Source organism: Tauraco erythrolophus, chromosome 4 (genome assembly GCF_009769465.1).
Source record: "Tauraco erythrolophus isolate bTauEry1 chromosome 4, bTauEry1.pri, whole genome shotgun sequence".
Taxonomy (NCBI): domain Eukaryota; kingdom Metazoa; phylum Chordata; class Aves; order Musophagiformes; family Musophagidae; genus Tauraco; species Tauraco erythrolophus.
In genome coordinates this window covers 16,582,009-16,600,449 of record NC_141468.1, presented here as the reverse complement: position 1 = coordinate 16,600,449, position 18,441 = coordinate 16,582,009, and the positions used below count along the sequence as shown (strand labels likewise).

At 38.8% G+C, this 18,441-nt stretch overlaps 1 protein-coding gene across 1 annotated transcript in view; it reads left to right on the top strand.

Moving 5' to 3' along the window:
* The window catches only part of COG5 (component of oligomeric golgi complex 5), a 200,042-nt gene that overhangs the window by 160,174 nt on the left and 21,427 nt on the right, over positions 1–18,441 (top strand). The window contains 3 exon segments of the mRNA XM_086609866.1: positions 15,893–16,003; positions 17,383–17,445; positions 18,257–18,360. Of these exon segments, the coding sequence (XP_086465992.1) occupies positions 15,893–16,003; positions 17,383–17,445; positions 18,257–18,360 (278 nt within the window).

Here is an 18,441-nt window from a genome sequence, read left to right as displayed (position 1 = left end):
TGATACTTAGAACTGAATGTCTTGTGGAGGCAAGTCATGAAACGTTGAGAGTTAAAAGCTCTGAAAGTTTACAAGATGTGTACTTTTGCCAACAAGCAGAAAAATTAATTGCAAGATCCATTGTCCTTATAGAGATTGAAGATGGAAGGCTCCTACTTGGTCATCTAGTCAATTCTCTTCCCAGCACAGGACTATTTCAAACAGTATTTGTTGTTGGGGTTTTTGTTGCATTCTTTCTGCTTTTAGAGTGATGACTTCAGTTACCTCATATATTGTGAGTAGAAATGTGAGTACTGTATGTTCTCTTGTACTATTTCTGTTCAGGTTGGCATGTGGGTGGATTGAAATACACTAACACACCCACCAAGTGCACATAGATGAAATGGGTAGTGCTGTGAACATGGAAATGCAGTTGTTTAGAGAAAATGTGATTCTCCTGCTTTCTGAACCGGGAGACCTCGCCTAGTTTCCTCCCCAGAGTTGCAGTCATCTTGTCGGACTGTCTTTATTAATTGCAATCAGAGTCCCACAGCAATCTCTCCTGTCTTGTCTTGTGGAGGCTGTGTCTTGCTGCCACCTCCCACCATAAGACATCACTGTCAGAGTCAAAGTTGGCTTGGTATCTTTTGGCCAATAAACAAGCAAAGAGTAATTTGCAGAGGCAGGATTGTAAAAATCAGGTTGCCCACTTGCTTTTCAGAGCAGGTGGGGGTGATTATGCTGTCAACTTCTGGTGGATCAAACTATCTTAAAAAACATTTTTATATGTGGATATGTAACGGTGTGCTTACATGATTTAGGCAAACACAAACTCGCTCCGCTGTGCTCCCAGATGGCTGGACACATTTTAGCTCTGCTCCAAGACAGGGTGGCCAGCTCAGCCTTAGCACCTCCCTGAGCGCAACAATCTCTTTCAGCCTGGAGCACAAGTGGAGCAAGTTCATGTCTGCTTGAAGTACAAGTGAAGTAAGAAGCTGCATGGCCATATTACACTAGACAGATTTATCCTAAGGTTAGGGTAGATAAGGCTAAAATCAGTGGGAGCTGTGATTGCCTATAATTGGAGAGGTTCCTAAATACGGAATATTGCATTTTATGGAGTACTATGTTTCAGAAAAAGTTTGTCTAAAAAAAGGAGTCTTTCCAACAGACAAGAGGCTGCACGCAGATGATATAATGGAGATCTTTCCCACTGTCAGACTTGTAAGCAATCATAAAGAGGAAGCACTCAGAAGATGGAGAAGGAGAGTGGGTGTAATGAGGGAGGAAGGAAATATAGAATTTGAATCGGTTTTTTATTCTTGTAACTAAATGTGGTTGGACTTGTGTCATGCATCTTACAAAAGTTGATGAATGAGGTGGAGGCCTGAAATACAGGCTGTGGGCAGTGCTCTGGGAGAGCTACTAATCTATCCTTTCCCCACAGCTCGTGGTAGAGGCGTGACTTCTCATCAGGATTTACCCTGGGCAATGATTGTGGGATTTTCTGATTACCGGATTTGCCTAGTATAAGCCACTTGAAAATTTTTAAGAGCTGTACGGAGAGCACCATCCTTCTTGGCAATTTGAAGAATTCTTCTCTGACTTTATTAACAAAACATAAGGTGACAGTTGGTGTATTTTATGTATTTCGAAGTTAAAATGCTAAAGATCCAGTAGTAGAAGCGAATTTTGAGGTTAAAGATTAAAGAGAAGACATTAAGTGCCTCAAAAAATTAGAGTCCCCTCCTAAGGTTCAAATAGTTGTCCCATATCCTCAAAGGGGAGGGTATTGATTCGCATATTTAAGACTTCTGGCTGCCGGACATGCCAAAAGGCAAAATGAGAGAAAACTTACTATTCTGATCCCAAAAGCAGTGGACCCCTGTACACTTAGGAAACAAAGAAATTTGTATGAATTTTCTTTAGTGAACAAGGTTTTTAGATTCTGGGTTGTTCTAAGGGAAAAGTCAGCACCAGCTGATACCTGGGATACAGAGTAGGCAGCCTCTTTCTCACTATCCTGAATCTCAGTAGTACACTGAGATTTATTTATATTTACTTAAGTAAGTATCTGAATTCTGTAATGTTATACGTAGTCTTAGAACATGCACCAGTGTCGTGGTTTAGCCTGGCTGACTCTGTCCCAGCTGAAACCAGGTTAACCAGTTGCAGAGTACTGGAGCAGTAATATGAGCAGTAACTGGGAAGCTTTGATTTAGCTTGATATTTTTCAGTGCAGTCGTGAAATTGGATTTCAGATGTAAAACAACTCTGAATATTTAATTGGATTAATGTCTAAATGTAAAGTGACTCTGACGTAAAAATTCTATGACTAAAACTAATATATATTATTTCTAAACTGTATTTGTTCTGAGGGTTTGCTGAAATCTACTTTCAGTTAACTGGTACTAAATAATGTAGCTGGGATTGTGTTAGTGTAAAACTGTAAAACATTATTACCTGTCATAATGATGAGTAACATGTACTTGGTGACAGGTGTTTTTTGTGCATTATTGTTTAAGCAGGTAAATACCAGAAAAGATGATGAGAAGTAGAAAAACATAATGATTCCTCAGCGTTTCCACCCCTCCTTCAGAGTCAGACACTGATATATCCTCATCACTCACTGCTTGTCCACACACACTCTGGATTTGCTTTTGAAAGAGTACGGATGTGGAAATTAAAACACGTTAACTGTCCTCAGAAGGGTAAATATGAGTAAAAGAGGTTGCTCTCATCTGTTTGAAGGCAACTTTTTATCATCGAGGCTTGTTCTGATTCGTGTTGGCCTGGCTTCAAGAATCAGCAAAGCATGTCTGTGTTTGCTGCAGAAAGTCTGAGTGCTAAATTGTCCCACACCGTCACCCTGGTGTTTATGTTAGTATCTGCCTCTCTCAGTTGAGAGTACAAGGTCAGTAAAGGTTTACGACTGACTCTCAGGATGTAATTTGCCATCCAAGCTGTGAACTTGCTCTGTCTCCAACACGGATGTAACAGGAATGTCTGTACTAGTCAGCCAAAGGTTCCTGGGAGCATTCCTGGGTGCTGCGGCTGATGGGCACAGGACATCCTGCCTCTCTGCTGGCTAGGGCTTCTCTTCCCAAACCATGTGGCTGCCTGTCAGCACCCTTTTGGGGACAATCTCTGCAGTATTGCCTCTCCTGGAGACTATTTGGGAAAGCAGTTGTTGGCCCAGGCCAGAAACTTGCTAATGACTCTCCTAACAGTTGAGCGGTGCAGATCATCACGTGCCAGATCCAGAAGCCTTTTCTGGCACTGTTTAATTTACTGCTATGGGTGTAGCCAATATGTGAATGAGACTGAATGAGAGCGACATGCAAAATCTGTTCAAGAGGAAGCTTAAAATGCTGACAGATTGGGGTAATTTTTTTCTTGCATCTGGAATTCATACATACTTACTTCTGATGTAAATAAATCTCTAAGTCAAAACTTGGGAGATGCTGTGTTTTTCTATAGTAACATTACTTTTGGTCTTAGGATTTTCTTAGATTGCCAGAGCTTCAAACGATGTGCTTTCCTAAACATGTTTTTCTATCTATAATGCTTGCTAGCTGTACCTGACTTATTTTTAAATAGCATTTGGTGTTTCTACCAGAGTTTTATTCCTTGAAAAGAGCACAGTTGTCTGTGGTGGTGCAGCTAGCTGGCACCTTCAAATACTGCTGCATGGGTGCAAGAAAACTCTTGGATATTAGCTGTTTTCAGAAGTTCAACACTTTCTTCAGGTAGCCAGATAATTCTTTGAGCCAACTCAGATGACACCTTTTTGGATGCCAGTGCAACCAACCCCTTCTATAATTTAATATTCTATTTTTAGTGAGTGTAATGGATGGAGGTATAGGCTGAGGAGCATCTATCTATCTGTCATGTTCAGATATTTTTAGAGCACTGATCTTTGTAATGCTGATCAGCACCAAATGCATTACATAAGATTAGCATCAAAATATATATAATGGAAAGTCAGCTCTGCTGCAGTTGTTCTTAAATTATTTTTAGTATTGCCCACAAAGCTTGTATGGCTCAGTGCATTATCCTGCAGTTGTGCTCTTTCTGTACTCTATAGGAACATTTTTAAAGACGAATTTCTCTTCTCTTGGACCTTTTCAATCACAGGTCTCCTTCATGAGGCTTCAAATAAGATTGTCAGTCAGTGATACACGTTACGAAGATCTTAATAAATGCCCACTTTCCACTAGGACTGAAACTGAGACAAACAATTTATCTCTCATTGTCCTTCAGTCCAGTTTATATTTGAACTTGTGATTTGCAGATGCAAGATTCCAAATTCTGCTTTACTTACATCCTCAGCTACTGCTGTGTTCTTTAATGCTGCTTGGGTGGCATAATCTTTTGCAGCTACCCATAATGATTTTTTCAGTTTTCCACTTTTAGTGGATATTCAGCATTAATATCTCCCTATTAAATATCTCCGGTCCACCAGCTAGCCATTTAGAATAGGTTGGAATAGATTATTTGGGAGGTTTTTTGAGTTTAAAGATGCAGACTGTGAGAAAACAGACCATATTCTTCTCACACTACTGTAGAATTTTTTTTTTATCTTTCAAATTTTCTGAAAAAAAAGCTGATCCTTTCCTTTGAATATGTTTAAAAACTAGTTTGTAATTACTGAGGTTTAAAATAGACCTCAACTTTCTGCACATCCATCCCATCATCATAACTATTTGTGATAATGTGGCAGATGAGTCTTGATTTTTTTTTTGTGGTTTCTTTCTGTGTGGATTTATGGTGCATCTGATATATGATAGTCAACGGAAAATAGTCTGCTGTTTGTCTTTAGTGATGGAGTTTTCGAAGCTTAATTCTATCATGCTGTGGCTTCACAGATCTTCCAAGATGTCTTCCTGAAATTGCAATTAAATGTGCTCTCATCTTGGTTTATATTTTTACTGTTTAAAAACAATCTCTAATTTATTAATGCTGCTTCTTGGTTTTTAAACCTTGTTACAATAAAGAGAATGAAGAAAGAAAATGCTAAAAGACCAGGTAGAATAGGAAAAGCAATGATTAATTTAGCTTAAACTCTGAGCTGAGAAAGAGATAGCGTCTTTACTAGGAATTTTCTTAATGTCATTTGTAGAAGAAAAAGTGTCTGTCATGCTTGATCAGGGGGGTGAAGACTTAAATAAGCTGGTTTCAGTGGGTTATTTAGATGATAAGCAATAGGAATGGCATATTTTTGTCCAGAATCTAAAAGGCTAAGTGCATTATAGCTAATCCAGAGAGTATATTGGAATGTCTTGTCTCAATCAGTGAAATAGTTAAGAAAATCAGAAATGCAAAGAAAGATGGGATTTAAAAGTTAAAATATTGCGATGATAAAACAGTTTGATGTGAAGGGTTGGCTCTAAGTTTTCTCTGAGTATTCACGGAGATAGGAATTTTTTCTGAACCTTTCGGTCTATACTTAGTGATTGACTAGGAAAAGACAGGGAGGGGCTGGACTAAACAAGTTCTCCATTGATTTTGCCCCTCTCTGCCTAGTGTCAAGGAAAAATATCCGTAATGTGTTGCAAGAAGAAAAGATGTTGATCTAGGAAGGCTATAATTCTGGTTTCTTCTTAAGGAAATGAAATAAATTAAGACCTCATTTATGGAGGAAAGCATTTGTTGAGTTGTTTTAAGTCGTATGTATTCTTGGGGAGAAATGTACCTTACACCAACTAAAACCATTGTTTTGCTTCTTTAATTTATATAAGTTCCCCAAATGAAATATGCTATACTAGCAAGAAAACTGACACGAGCTGCATCTCTGTTAGGATGTTTACTGATGTTTACTGACTTAACTATGTGGTTTGGGGTATCTGCATTGCTGTTATTTTGTCCACTCATCCTCTTATCTGACACAGCTAAATTTAACTAGCTGAATAATTTAATGAAGTAGGGGAGAACAAGGTGGAGAGGGAGAGAGAAAATATTTCCTGGAATGAAATTCTTCCAGTGAAGGGAAAATACTGTTCATGCATTGGAATTCTGGCACCAGATTTAAACTCCAGCAAATTTATGAGGCCTGTGATGGTTTTGAATTGAAAAGCATGATGAATTCTCATTGTAATGACAGAAAGTGAATTTCCGATTGCCTTTTTTATTATGTGATCTTATAAGAATTAATCCATGTCTCGTATTAGATGGTGTTATATTGAATTGTGAGCTTTCATTTGCGGGTGAATCACTATTCAGGACGTATTCCAACAATAAGACTTGTCTGACAGTTCCAGGGAAATGTATCTAGTCCTCCTGTCTAAATGTCGAATATTGTGGATTTCGGATGGAAGCATGAAATGTAATAAGCTCACAAATTGTCAAGAACAGTAATGAAATGACACTTCGGGAAAGGTTTTCTGTAAATAACGGGTCAGTTACAATGGTGTAAGTAACGTGAAAGATTATATTTTCCCCACTTCTTTTTGAGATACGTGAATTAATTGTATTACACGAGTACCTTGTGCCTTGTATATGGTGTTACTGTCATTGAAAAACTTGTATCTATACTATTTAAATGAGAGAACCCAAAAATATGAATTCAGTATTTGGCACATTAAAGGAATTCATTAATAGGTATTTAAATAGAATATGTGGGAGGCTATTATATACTAAAATAACTTCAGAATAATTACTATTTCACTTTACAGTAATAAAAGCTAAAAATGGCAGTCGGTCTAATTTGAAAATAATCAAAAGTCAGCTAAGGTTTTGTAATTATTTTTTTTTGATGGAAAAATCAGAAGACTTTTGTTAAAATAGTCATTAGGAAGCTACTTATATTGGTCAGAGAATACTAAGAAATGTTGAGCTAATAAGTCACTTAAAAAGCATTTAAACTTTTAAAAATTGAATGAAAAATCTAGAAGAGAAAGTTGCATTAAAAAATAACTTCATGAAAAGTTTTCTTAATTCTCATGCTGTCTTTTGCCGGTTAGATCGTGACTCACATTACAAATGTGTGGTGGTTTGGGGTTTTTTTTAAGAAATACTGGCTAAACTCCAGAAAAAATCATCCAAGCATAAAAGGCTGGTTTTGAGAGTACTATGTACTTAATTTTACCTTGCTGGGAAAGTGATAAAAAGACTTCTTTAGATCTAGCATGTAATTTTGCCAACAGGTGGAAAACAAGAAAGATTGCACAATCCTGACAGTATTTTGCTATAGCACGCTCTGAGTTATTACATACCAAATTAAACTCTATGCTTCAGAAATGGATTTGGTTAAATGTATGTTGATATGGCAAAGGCTCTGGAATTTTGCAATTTCAAAACAACTCTAATGAGAGTTGGACAATGTAAAGCTTATTTATAGCCGTCTGCAGGGTAGAAGTTATTTTAATCTCAATTAACATCTGGACTTGATACCAAAAAAGGCAGATGGCAACTGCATATGTTGATTACATTTTTTATGTGTAGGTGAGTATCACCGTATCGTGTTTACCTGCCTTACGTGTCTTGGGGATTGGATGTCTGCTCTTCACCACTGGAGGTGCATTCTCAGGAGCTGGTTGAGACCAACAGCTATTGGGATATATAAAATATGATTAATCATTCAGTCATTAATTTGGCAAGCGTGAAAAATTCAGTAAACTATTACAGTCAGAGGTATCAGGATCAACACACATTGTCCTTGAAATCCTCCTCAGATGTGGGCTATCTGGATAAACCTGTGTCTGAAAAACAAACAAACAAACAAACAGAAAAACCCCTGAGGGAATGGTTTGATGATCGCAGTTCTAGCATGAATAGTATGAGCATGATGTTTGGTCTTTTCTCTTGGTCAAGGACTTAAGAGTTCCTTCAGATTTTTCTTCCCAAAATAATGGTTGTGTTTTCTTTAAGATTTTTAATACCTTCACCGTAGAGATCCTTTTCTATATTCCTAGAATATAAACTCCCTTGTTTTTCTGAGGAAGCTAAAAATAAAAAATTTTTTTAAAAAAAGGTTTTCTGGAAGCTACAAATGTGTCCTGAGGGTGCAATATAAGTGTTTTTATGCACATTTTAATTTATTGCCAGAACTCTCAACTTATTTCTTTCTTCACATTTTGAAATATTTTATCTTCTTTAAAAAATCAGAAGTCATACTAAGAACATAAATTCTTGTTTATATTCTTATGTATTCTTAAATTTTAGTTGATATTTTTTTAAAGGAAAACATTCATTTTAATTTATCCTCATCTGTCAAGGACCCTATTTGCTCTGACACATTCATTCAAATCCCACACTTCAAATCTCTAAATTGTTTCTTATTTTTGCAAATTGTCCTCTAAGTAGCTAATATATGAGGTGGCCTAGCTAGTGGAGTTCAAATTGTTATGTATTTTTCTGCTAAGTGATGTCATATTTTTACAAAAAGTAACAAGCTGATTCTAGTAAACTTTTGTGTTTCTTAGGTGGAAAGAGATTGTAAAATGCTCCTTCTGCCGTATGGAAAACATTAAACCTAATAGTAAATCATCGTTGTGGTTTAACCCAGCTGGCAACTAAACGTCACACAGCTACTTGCTCACCCTCCCTCACCCTCGGGGGAGTAGGAAGAGAATTAAAGGGGAAAAGGGAAGGAGACTCGTGGGTTGAGATAATTTGATAATAATGTAAAATTAAAAGTAATAATAATAAATTAATAATACATGAATATATATTTAATGATAATAATATATAAAAACAAGTGATGCACAGTATAATAGCTCCCCACTCTGTGACCAACATCTGTTGTGTCCCAGCAAGCAATCCCAAAACAGATAAGTCCTTATACCACAGTCCCGGGTGAGCAAGAGGCCCTAAAAGACAGCGAGAGAGATCGAACTCCCGGAGTCTGAGAAGAGACTGAGAGAGTCGCCCCCAGAAGAAAGAGAGAACCTCACTTCCCGGTCATCCCTCATCTATACACTGGGCATGACATTGCATGATCTGGAATACTCCATTGGCCAACTTGGCCCTCAATCTTAAGTCTAAATTCAAACCATAAGGGGAGTTGTGGGCCCTCTGTCCCGGCCGTGCTCTCCCCTATCCTGTTGTGCTCCTGCACACTGGCAGAACAAGGGAAGCTGAGAAGTCCTTGAGGTATCAGCACCAACTATAAACATCAGTGCACTATCAACATTCTTCTCATAACAAATCCCATTCTAAATCAAAAACGCAGAGCTCTTCTAGCTACTGAAAAGAAAAACTAACTGTCCCATCTGAAACCAGGACAATCATCCCGATTATTTGTAGCTTATGGGAGAAATCCCAGGGCCAAGCCCTATTGACTCAGAAACTGTAAATGGATTCTGTGCTTTATAATAAGTTGTTATGATCAGGCAGGAGGCCAAATACTAGATGGATTGATTGGTTTCTGCCAGAGGTATGGCCACATCAGCTGCCTCTATTAGGAATGTGTTTATGCTTGAAAATGTCAGCTTGACAATTGGAGTTCAATTTGCGCTATCAAAACACATTAGTCTAGTGATCCTAGAGTTAGATCAAATGCTTTGTTGAGAGGTACTACCTTCACCTTATTTTGATTTAAGATCTTCTCTGTACTCCTCCAAAATTATGGTGGTGTTTCCTGCTCTTTAGAGAGTGGGTTTGCTGAGGCTGTTATAGAGTAAAGAAATCAAATAAATAGAGTTTCCCAAGCTTGTCAATAAGGATACACACAAGATCTTAGTTACTTAGCGCGTAACTGAGCTTTTTCACAAAACGTGCAGTCTGCAAAGGGAAGGGTAGCAAACCAGCTTGCAAATCAGTGTCTCTTCTGAGCTGCCACCTGTTGAAAGAGGGGAAGTTAGTCACTTTGAAACACTAAACAAGCTAGAGGAAAAGATGTATCAATAGTCTGAGTTTTCTACAAGAAAAAGACAAACTCAGCATTTTTTTATAACCCAAGGGAGAACTGACGATTTGATTCATGTGCTAATCTAAATTCTGCATTCATTGCTTCATGGTGAAAACATGAATTTAAACCCAAAGCAATCTTATCATAGCACATGTCTCAACATGTGAGATCAAATCCATGCTGTCATATTACATGTCTGTTCTTAGATGTTAAACATCAAAAACTGTAAAATCCAGAACACTTGATCTAGTTATTTCCAAGACACATTTCTAAGGCAAGTCTACACAAAGAGGTGCAAATACATTTATAGGGTGAGAATTCACCTGACACGACTTCAGGCAGTATAGATACCTGTATGTATCTCCGGTACTGCTTTAGATTCCCTTTATAGTTAGTAGAGGGAAATGGGTGCGTACAGGGTGCATTTACTCTCTCTCCCTAAAGCATGCTCTCTACAACAGGCTAGATGAATTACTCAATAGAAGTGTTTATTTCTCTACTGTGTGGTTTCCTGCATGTGGTCAAGTGAATCATTCCTGAAACTTTCTGCATTGTGCAACTTACTGACCCAATATGAGGCATCTGCAATCTCTGCAGGTGAAGCAGTGTAACCGTATTAATGTACTGAAGGATATGAACTAAAAGAGAGTATTTTCCGGAAGGACTTGTAAATTTGTTGAGAGCACAGTGCCAGTCATGGCTTACAGTTTCTTGTCCATGTCAGAATGAAGCAAGTCATGGGCTTCAGGGACTGGAAAATAAAACTTATGGGGAGTGGCTGAGGGAGTTGGGGCTGTTTAGCCTGGAGAAGAGGTGGCTGAGGGGAGACCTGATTACAGCCTACAAATACTTGAGAAGGGATGGTGGGGAGGTAGGGGAAGGGCTCTTTACATTAGTGATGGGTGATAGGACAAGAGGAAATGGGTATAAGCTCAGTCAAGGGAGATTCAGGTTGGATGTTAGAAACAATTTCTTCTCTGAAAGAGTTGTCAGCCACTGGAATAGGCTGCCCAGGGAGGTGGTTGAGTCCCCATCCCTGGATGTGTTTAAGAAAAGGGTGGATGAACTACTTAGGGATATGGTTTAATGGGAGATTAGGGATGGTTGGACTGAATGATCTCTAAGGTCTTTTCCAACCTAGAAAATCTATGAAATCTATGAAGTCAGATTACCTTGAGTCAGCTTGTTCCTCTTTGTGATATGTTTTTTGTTTATCAGCTTCCACAAGTGTCCTTTTTGGTTCAATAAACTACCTTATCTGCTACTTAGTCCTCAGATTCTGTTGAATTAGATTAAATTAGATTGAATTAGCTTCTTCCAGCTAGTCAGCTACTGGATTGAACCTGCAAATTTCAACCTCTGACCTTAGAGAATATCCTCCTCATCTACACATCAGAAAGGCAGTACCTCCATGTTTTGATCTCATTTTAGTTTAAAGAAACTCTCTTTGAGTTTTCTTGAAATGCTATATGAGATGGAAGCTCATGTTCACATTCTTGAGGGTACCACAAGACACAGCCCGTGTCCTAGTGCCTGGATGCGTGATGCAAAAGTCCTGACTAATATTCACTGGTGGAAGACTTCTCTTCCTCACTCTTCCCCACTAGCATCTTGTGTTGCCAGTGTGCTGTGTTAGCAAAGAGAGCTCATATTGACATGTCACCGTTGTAGAATTGCCACTTGCTGGATAACGGGGTGCCTGTGCTTTGCCAGTGCCCATGAAATTGCTGTAAATAGTAGACAGGCTTTGAGGTTAAAGCAGAAACAGTTTACCCAACTAATGTGAAGGGTGTAAGAAATCAATTGCCATACTCTAAGACAGATACAGAAACGTGGAACAGTTACAATTTTTGTTTTTACTGCTCATTCACGTCTGGGTTCAGCACAGGATTTCTTTTCCTCTGTTTTCTTTTCAGCAAGCATGCTCAAGCCAGACTAACTCCCAGGGTGACTGATGGTTCCCTGGAGATGAGATCTGGTCCTTCAGCTAAGCTTTGTCTTTGAGTTGTTTCTTTCCTAAAATAGATTCTGATTTGGGATGAAGTCACCCCTTCTGTCCTCCCTATTTCTGCTTATTCACCTTCCTGGCCTTCTGCATTTCTGGATAAATCTAACTGATTAAAAGGCATCAGATTTTATCTCTAATGCCCTCATCGAAAAGAAGGCACTTGAACTATGTCTTTCAGCTGAGTGGATGTGGCTAGGCTTCACACTTATTTGACATGGATTTGACAGGTCAACCATTCGCTGGATAAGGAGCTGGCTAGATGGTTGCACTCAAACAGTTGCAGTCTACAGCTCAATGTCCAAGTGGAGAACAGTGACAAGTGGTGTTCCTCAGGGGTTGATATTGGGACTGGTGCTGATTAACATCTTTGTCGGCAACATGGAGAGTGGGATCAAGTGCACCCTCAGCAAGTTTGCTGATGACACCAAGGTGTGTAGTGTGATGGACACGCTGGAGGGAAGGGATGCCATCCAGAGGGACCTTGACAGGCTTGAGAAGTGGGCCTGTGTGAGCCTCATGAAGTTCAGCAAGGCCAAGTGCAAGGACCTGCACGTGGGTCAGGGCCATTCAAAGCACAAGTACAGGCTGGGCAGAGAATGGATTGAGAGCAGCCTGGAGGAGAAGGACTTGGGAGTTGATGAGATGCTCAAATGAGCCGGCAATCTGCGCTGGCAGCCTAGAAAGCCAACTGTATCCTGGGCTGCATCAAAAGAAGCGTGACCAGCAGGTCGAGGGAGGTGATTCTGCTGCTCTACTCCGCTCTCGTGAGACTGCACCTGGAATACTGTGTTCAGCTCTGAGGCACTCAACATAAGAAGGACATGTAGCTGTTGGAGCGGGTCCAGAGGAGGGCCACAAAGACGATGTGAGGGCTGGAGCACCTCTCCTATGAAGACAGGCTGAGAGAGTTGGGAAGAGAAGAGAAGGTTAGAGAAGAGCTTGAAGAAGAAAAGGCTCCAGGGAGACCTTCTGGCAGCCTTCCAGTACTTAAAGGAGGCCTGCAAGAAAGCTGGAGAGGGACTTTTTACAAGGGCATGTAGTGACAGGACAAGGGGCAATGGCTTTAAACTGAAAGAGGGGAGATTTCAATTCGATACAAGGAAGAAGTTCTTTGCTATGACGGTGGTGAGGCACTGGAACAGGTTGCCCAGATAAGTTATGGCTGCCCCATCTGTGGAAATGTTCAAGGCCAGATTGGATGAGGCTTTGAGCCACCTGGTCTATTGGAAGGTATGCTTGCCTGTGGCAGGGGAATTGGAACTAGATGATCTTTAAGGTGTCTTCCAACCCAAACCCTTCCATGATTCTATGACTTAACCTATTTACACAGTACAGTCCCCAGTGGGCAGATAACAGAGGAAGATTTGCATTACCAATGTGCTTAAATGCATAAGCTGTGTCCAGCACAGAACTTCAAAAGTACTTGCCATATAAATGAGAGTGATGAATATGAATCATTGATGAAATCAAGTATGATAGAAGATAAATTGAGGTATGATTTGTGTCTAAAGTGAATGGTCCATAAGCGTAGTTTGTTGGAACTAGGGAGACAAAAATACCATTTTCCTACCTGAGTGCATGATTGTACCATGGATATTAGAGATGTCAAGAATTCAGTATGAGTCATTAGAATATTGGAATAGTGATAAACTACCTGAAATGCAGATATATGCCAGTGGCGAAGTGTATGTACATGAACTCTGTTAGATATAGCTCAGTGCAGAACCTTCTCATCTCAAGGCAAGGTCATAGAAATCACTATGGTGACAGCAAGAGATGGGAACGACCACCTGAGACTTCTGCTGTAGATGATAGAGCACACCTACCCTTGTAGGTACCAGGTGTTCCCATGTCACACCTTCCGGAGAAGCGGTCCTAGGGAGCCCTGGGCTCCCCGTTTCCTACTGCTAGTTTCAAGAGTTGAGTTTTCCAGGCCTTGTTGGTTTAGACCAGTGAGTTTAAGATAAACAAGGCATGAACACATCTAGCTGTCAAAGTTCAAGTTGATTCATTTAAAGGAATTTAATATGGTAACTAATTTTAGAAAGATTGGTTACTTTTAAGGCATTTTTAGACTTTATCTGTGAAGCTGTTGTGTGCTGTTGCTGACTTTTAAGAGTTGCTTCTTCCTGCAGAAGGGTTATTTTGTACTTGTTATTGGTGTTACTTATCAGTTAAGCTTTTCTACCAGCAGAAGAAACACTGTCTAATGATTTCATAATGTTTAAGAAAAAGAAATTGTAGGACCTTTACAGTAGACTCTGAGAAACTGAAATATAAGTGACTAGGATGTAAAATTTTACTCTCTTAGTAGTGTCTTTTATGTTTAATAGTTGTAAATATGCAAAAAACCCGAGTTGAATATACTGTGCAGTGCTTGAAAAGGTGTGGAAAAAATGATCTTTGGGGTCTGGCAGAATAGTCAACTAGATGGATAGAGTGTTTGTCTGCATAGATGTTTTGTTACTAATTTGTGAAACTGTAGACATGAGACAATATTTAAAACCAGTCAGGTCTGTCAAATGGAAATATCAGGAAGGAAACAGAAATGTACATAGCTCACATGGCTCTTCTCTTCAGGAAGGCAGGAAGATGCTGAGATGTTATATTTGTCGCCTAGTCTAAAGTTACATTCTGATGTCAAATAATTTAAGATACGTTGGAAAAGATTTTTCCCTCTGCAAAGAGCTCAGAAACCTATTTATACTGAAATAATCCCTAAATTGAAGAAAGGGGAATGTACTGATATTGTCACCTTAGTTCTGTGAATAAATTTGTGTTCCTGTATGCTTGCAAGAACTTGTCTGAAACTTTATTATTAGCAGTGCTGGCAAATACTAGATAACTGTGCTTGCATGGTATCTGTGTTTATGCTGAGGGGAAGCTATGGGAAGTACAGGAATAGTCATTCACTGGTAAAGATTCACTGTTTCCCATAACCTAAAATTTTTCCTGTTATGTTTGTTCCTTGTGTTAAACAATGATTACTGTCTATTCAGTTTTGATTTAGGAGCTTTTTGTAGGACCTGCAACTATGTTAAAAACACACTTTAGAAAAGTCTCTTGATGACTTGTTCAATGAATTGAATATATTTTTACTGAGAGACTTCTGGAGCTAGGTGTCTTCAGGAGTTTCCTGGAGGATAATTTTGTATCCTGAAATATAGATAACTAGTCAGATAATTGTATCTCAGTAAAGCCCTCTATTTCTTAACAGCTATTCTTGCTCTAATATTTAGATGTACTTCTAGAATTCACATAGCTTTTTGTCAATTCTTTGTGTTTCCTCAGCTTTCGGTGCACAAGAAAATTTCCATTTGTTTCCCAATTACAATTTATTTTATTTTAAATTATAAACATATGCCGTGGTATCCCTGTGGGACTGTTCTGTAGTTAATTGCTATTTATGTATCACCCTGGAACTTTGATTTCTGTGGTAATGATAAAAAATGCATGCTTTGCAGAGTTTAAATATGAAGAAATATTTTTTTTTGGTTTTGCTGAAAGATTCATGCTTAGAACCCTTTTGCATGACAGGACTAGCAGTTTTGGTCCTTACAGTTCAATTTTCCTGTTCATTGCAAGCCACTAATATGTACGAAGCTGTGAGAAATCTATTTGAAGAAACAGAGTTCTTAAGGGGAGGCTTGAATGGTTGTCAGAAGTAAGGACTGAGGGTATAGAGAAAAACATATCCTTTTCAGTTGTACTGCTGCTGGTTTATATTGCATCCTTGGCTAGGTGACTTCCTCTCATTCTTAGATGATGAAGTTGAAGTTATGCTGGAACTAGGTATCTCCAAGAGATCAGGGTCTGAGCGCTGTGGTTTGGGAGCTAAGAGAGCAGTCTCTCATGGTTCCTGTTCCTGTTGATTTCAGTTTGTATTATCTGGAGATGGAAATCATATGAATCAAGACGAGTTACATGGAAGAATATTGGTACTGACAACATATGGCTTTCTGCTGTGGTCTAAGTTTAATTAACTATAAATTTGCAGTGATGCACTGTTTAAAGAGTTGGTACAAATGTTTTAACAATTTCTGCAATTACTGCAGCTGTCTACTCAAGGAGATGCCAGCCAGGTGATTGGACCTCTCACAGAGGGGCAGAGGAGGAACGTGGCTGTAGTTAATTCGCTGTACAAACTGCACCAGTCGGTTCTGAAGGTAGGCTTCCTTTGGTGTTTCTCTTCTTGCCTTAGTGAACTTCTTTGCTCTATTGTATGCATATTCTTCCATTAGCTGATAAGAACTCTGACAAACAGAGCCCAATTTTGGGTTAAGAGCTGCACCTTGCTGTGCATTTGTACAGTTCTCTGAGACTTGGTTGGCCCTTGTAAGTACCGCTGTATAAGTCCTCAATATTAGAAGAGAGTGAAAGATGTGTTTGTAGAGAATAATCACATCTCACAGCCGTTGTTTTGTGAGCCTGAACAATTGAACCCTTTCTGTTTTTTTTCTTACCAAGTAAGCTTTGTCTTTGTACTGGTCAGCCTGATAGCCCTTGGCTGCATCTGTCCCAGCCCAAGCTTATCTTTCTCAGAAGACCCTCACTGCTTTCCTACAATTGTGGCCAAACTGAAAAGGAGAAGGAAAGGGTGAAATCAAGAAAAGCAGCACCTCACAAATATATCCGTGCAATGTTGCTGTGACCAGAGTCTGGCCTGGAAATGTTTTCAGGACTAAGCACAGTTATGAATAATTCCAATTTACTGGCTTAGTGATGCCAATGGTTACAGTCTCTGTAAACTAAAACAAACAGATACTGTGGGAGTTGTAGTTAATCATGTTCAAATCCTAGCCTGATTAGAAAAAAGATCATGAGTACTCCTGACTGTGGATATGTTTAAAGAATGTTAAAAAATGCTAAAAAGCCTATAAAATTTGCTTGGATTTTGCAAACAGATGGTAGATCAACTTTAAAGTCTGCTTTCTCTGATGTATTTAGTAATGAACCTCATGTGCCTTAGTGTTGGAGGGAGATCTGATATGATTCAGTCTTTGAGTTCAGTACTTATCTGGTTTAAAAATACTATTGCATAGCATGTTCATAACTGTAAGGAAATTGGTAGAATATTCCTTCAGATCATTCCTTGGCTTTCAACTCTAATGTCATTGTAACTGTACATAAACAGCTATTTAACATGTAGTATTATAATAGTCATAATACTGAGAAAGAACAACCATTCTTTCAAATATTTGCCATAGAGCTGCTTGTATAGTTCTCCATAAATTCTGTACTTAGCAGTGGGAGAATACACCACTTATTTTTATTCTGATTCTGATTTGGCTACATATCAGTTGAACTCTGTTGAATTATTAATTTGCCAAGGCAGAAGCAGAGTCCATAGGAAATTTGAGAGCAACGGACTGATACTGGTGCAATGAAAATTCTGTCTGGATAAAACGCATTTGATAGTTATGTATTTCTATGTAAACGACTCATTACTAAGGATAACTCAGTATATTTTTAAACAAAATTAAATATTGTGGATTCTAATAATTTGTTGAATGTTGACTATTAACAATTACTTCAAAATTTTTAGGTCATTACCAATCAGAGCTCATTTCCAGCAGCCGCTGAGCAAACAGCCACAACTGCCTTAAAGGTAATTGAATGTCTGTACACAGCTGGGATAGGGCTGAGCTTTGCTTTGTTTGTTACACTTAAACTGGGCACTTTTTTCCCCAGGTATTACTTTGTGTCAGTATATGTTAGTCAAAGGTATACAAATATTCTGAAATTTGTATTTTGTTGTATCTGCAGTTACATATATGATGCGTGTGCCAAATCGCTCCTTGAGTAGCGTTTGTATTCAAGAATATTCTCGTTATGGTCGGAACCCAGATGCCATCTGACTGTGCAAATAAGTGTCTTTCTCTGCAGCATTCACACAGCGATAACTGGATCCTTCATCACCCTCTTACTCCCCCTGACACACACATAAAATTATAATTTTTATGCTACCTGGTGCTTTTCTGGAGGGTGACGTGGATGGCTGTGCATTCCTCTGTGGATGAGAGCCATCCACATCTGTCCTGCTGTGCACTAATCTGGGAGGGGTTGTGTGCAGAGGAATGAAGGGCAGCTTGCGTGTCTGGGGAGCGAGCAGCTGAACGAGGTGTGTTTGCCAAAACATGCATGTTTGCAAACCAGGAGTGCCAGATTGTTGTGCACCTTTTTGAAGGAATGCTTTATATAGAAGTAGTAAACAGCCTTATTTCTGTGCTTTACCTGTAAAATCAATTAAAAAGAAATGTTATCTTAGGCTTTTGTCCTTCTATTTAGCCATTTCTAATGCAGAACAATAAAAAGCACTGTTGAAACAAACTATTTATCAAGGTATTTTTGAGGTATCAAAATGCAAATGCTTCTCATTTCTGTTTCCTTACTTCTGCCTTTTTCTTATTCTATTTTAGGCAGTCCATGATCTCATGGGTAGCGCTTTTCAACCGTTACTGAACTCTGTTGGAGATTCAGTAGAAGCTATTATCATCACTATGCACCAAGAAGATTTTTCTGGGTAACTAGAAATATTTTTTTAATTTACCATTGCTTGTTTTGCATATGCATAATAGATTGTTATCGCCACGATGTCCTTGGA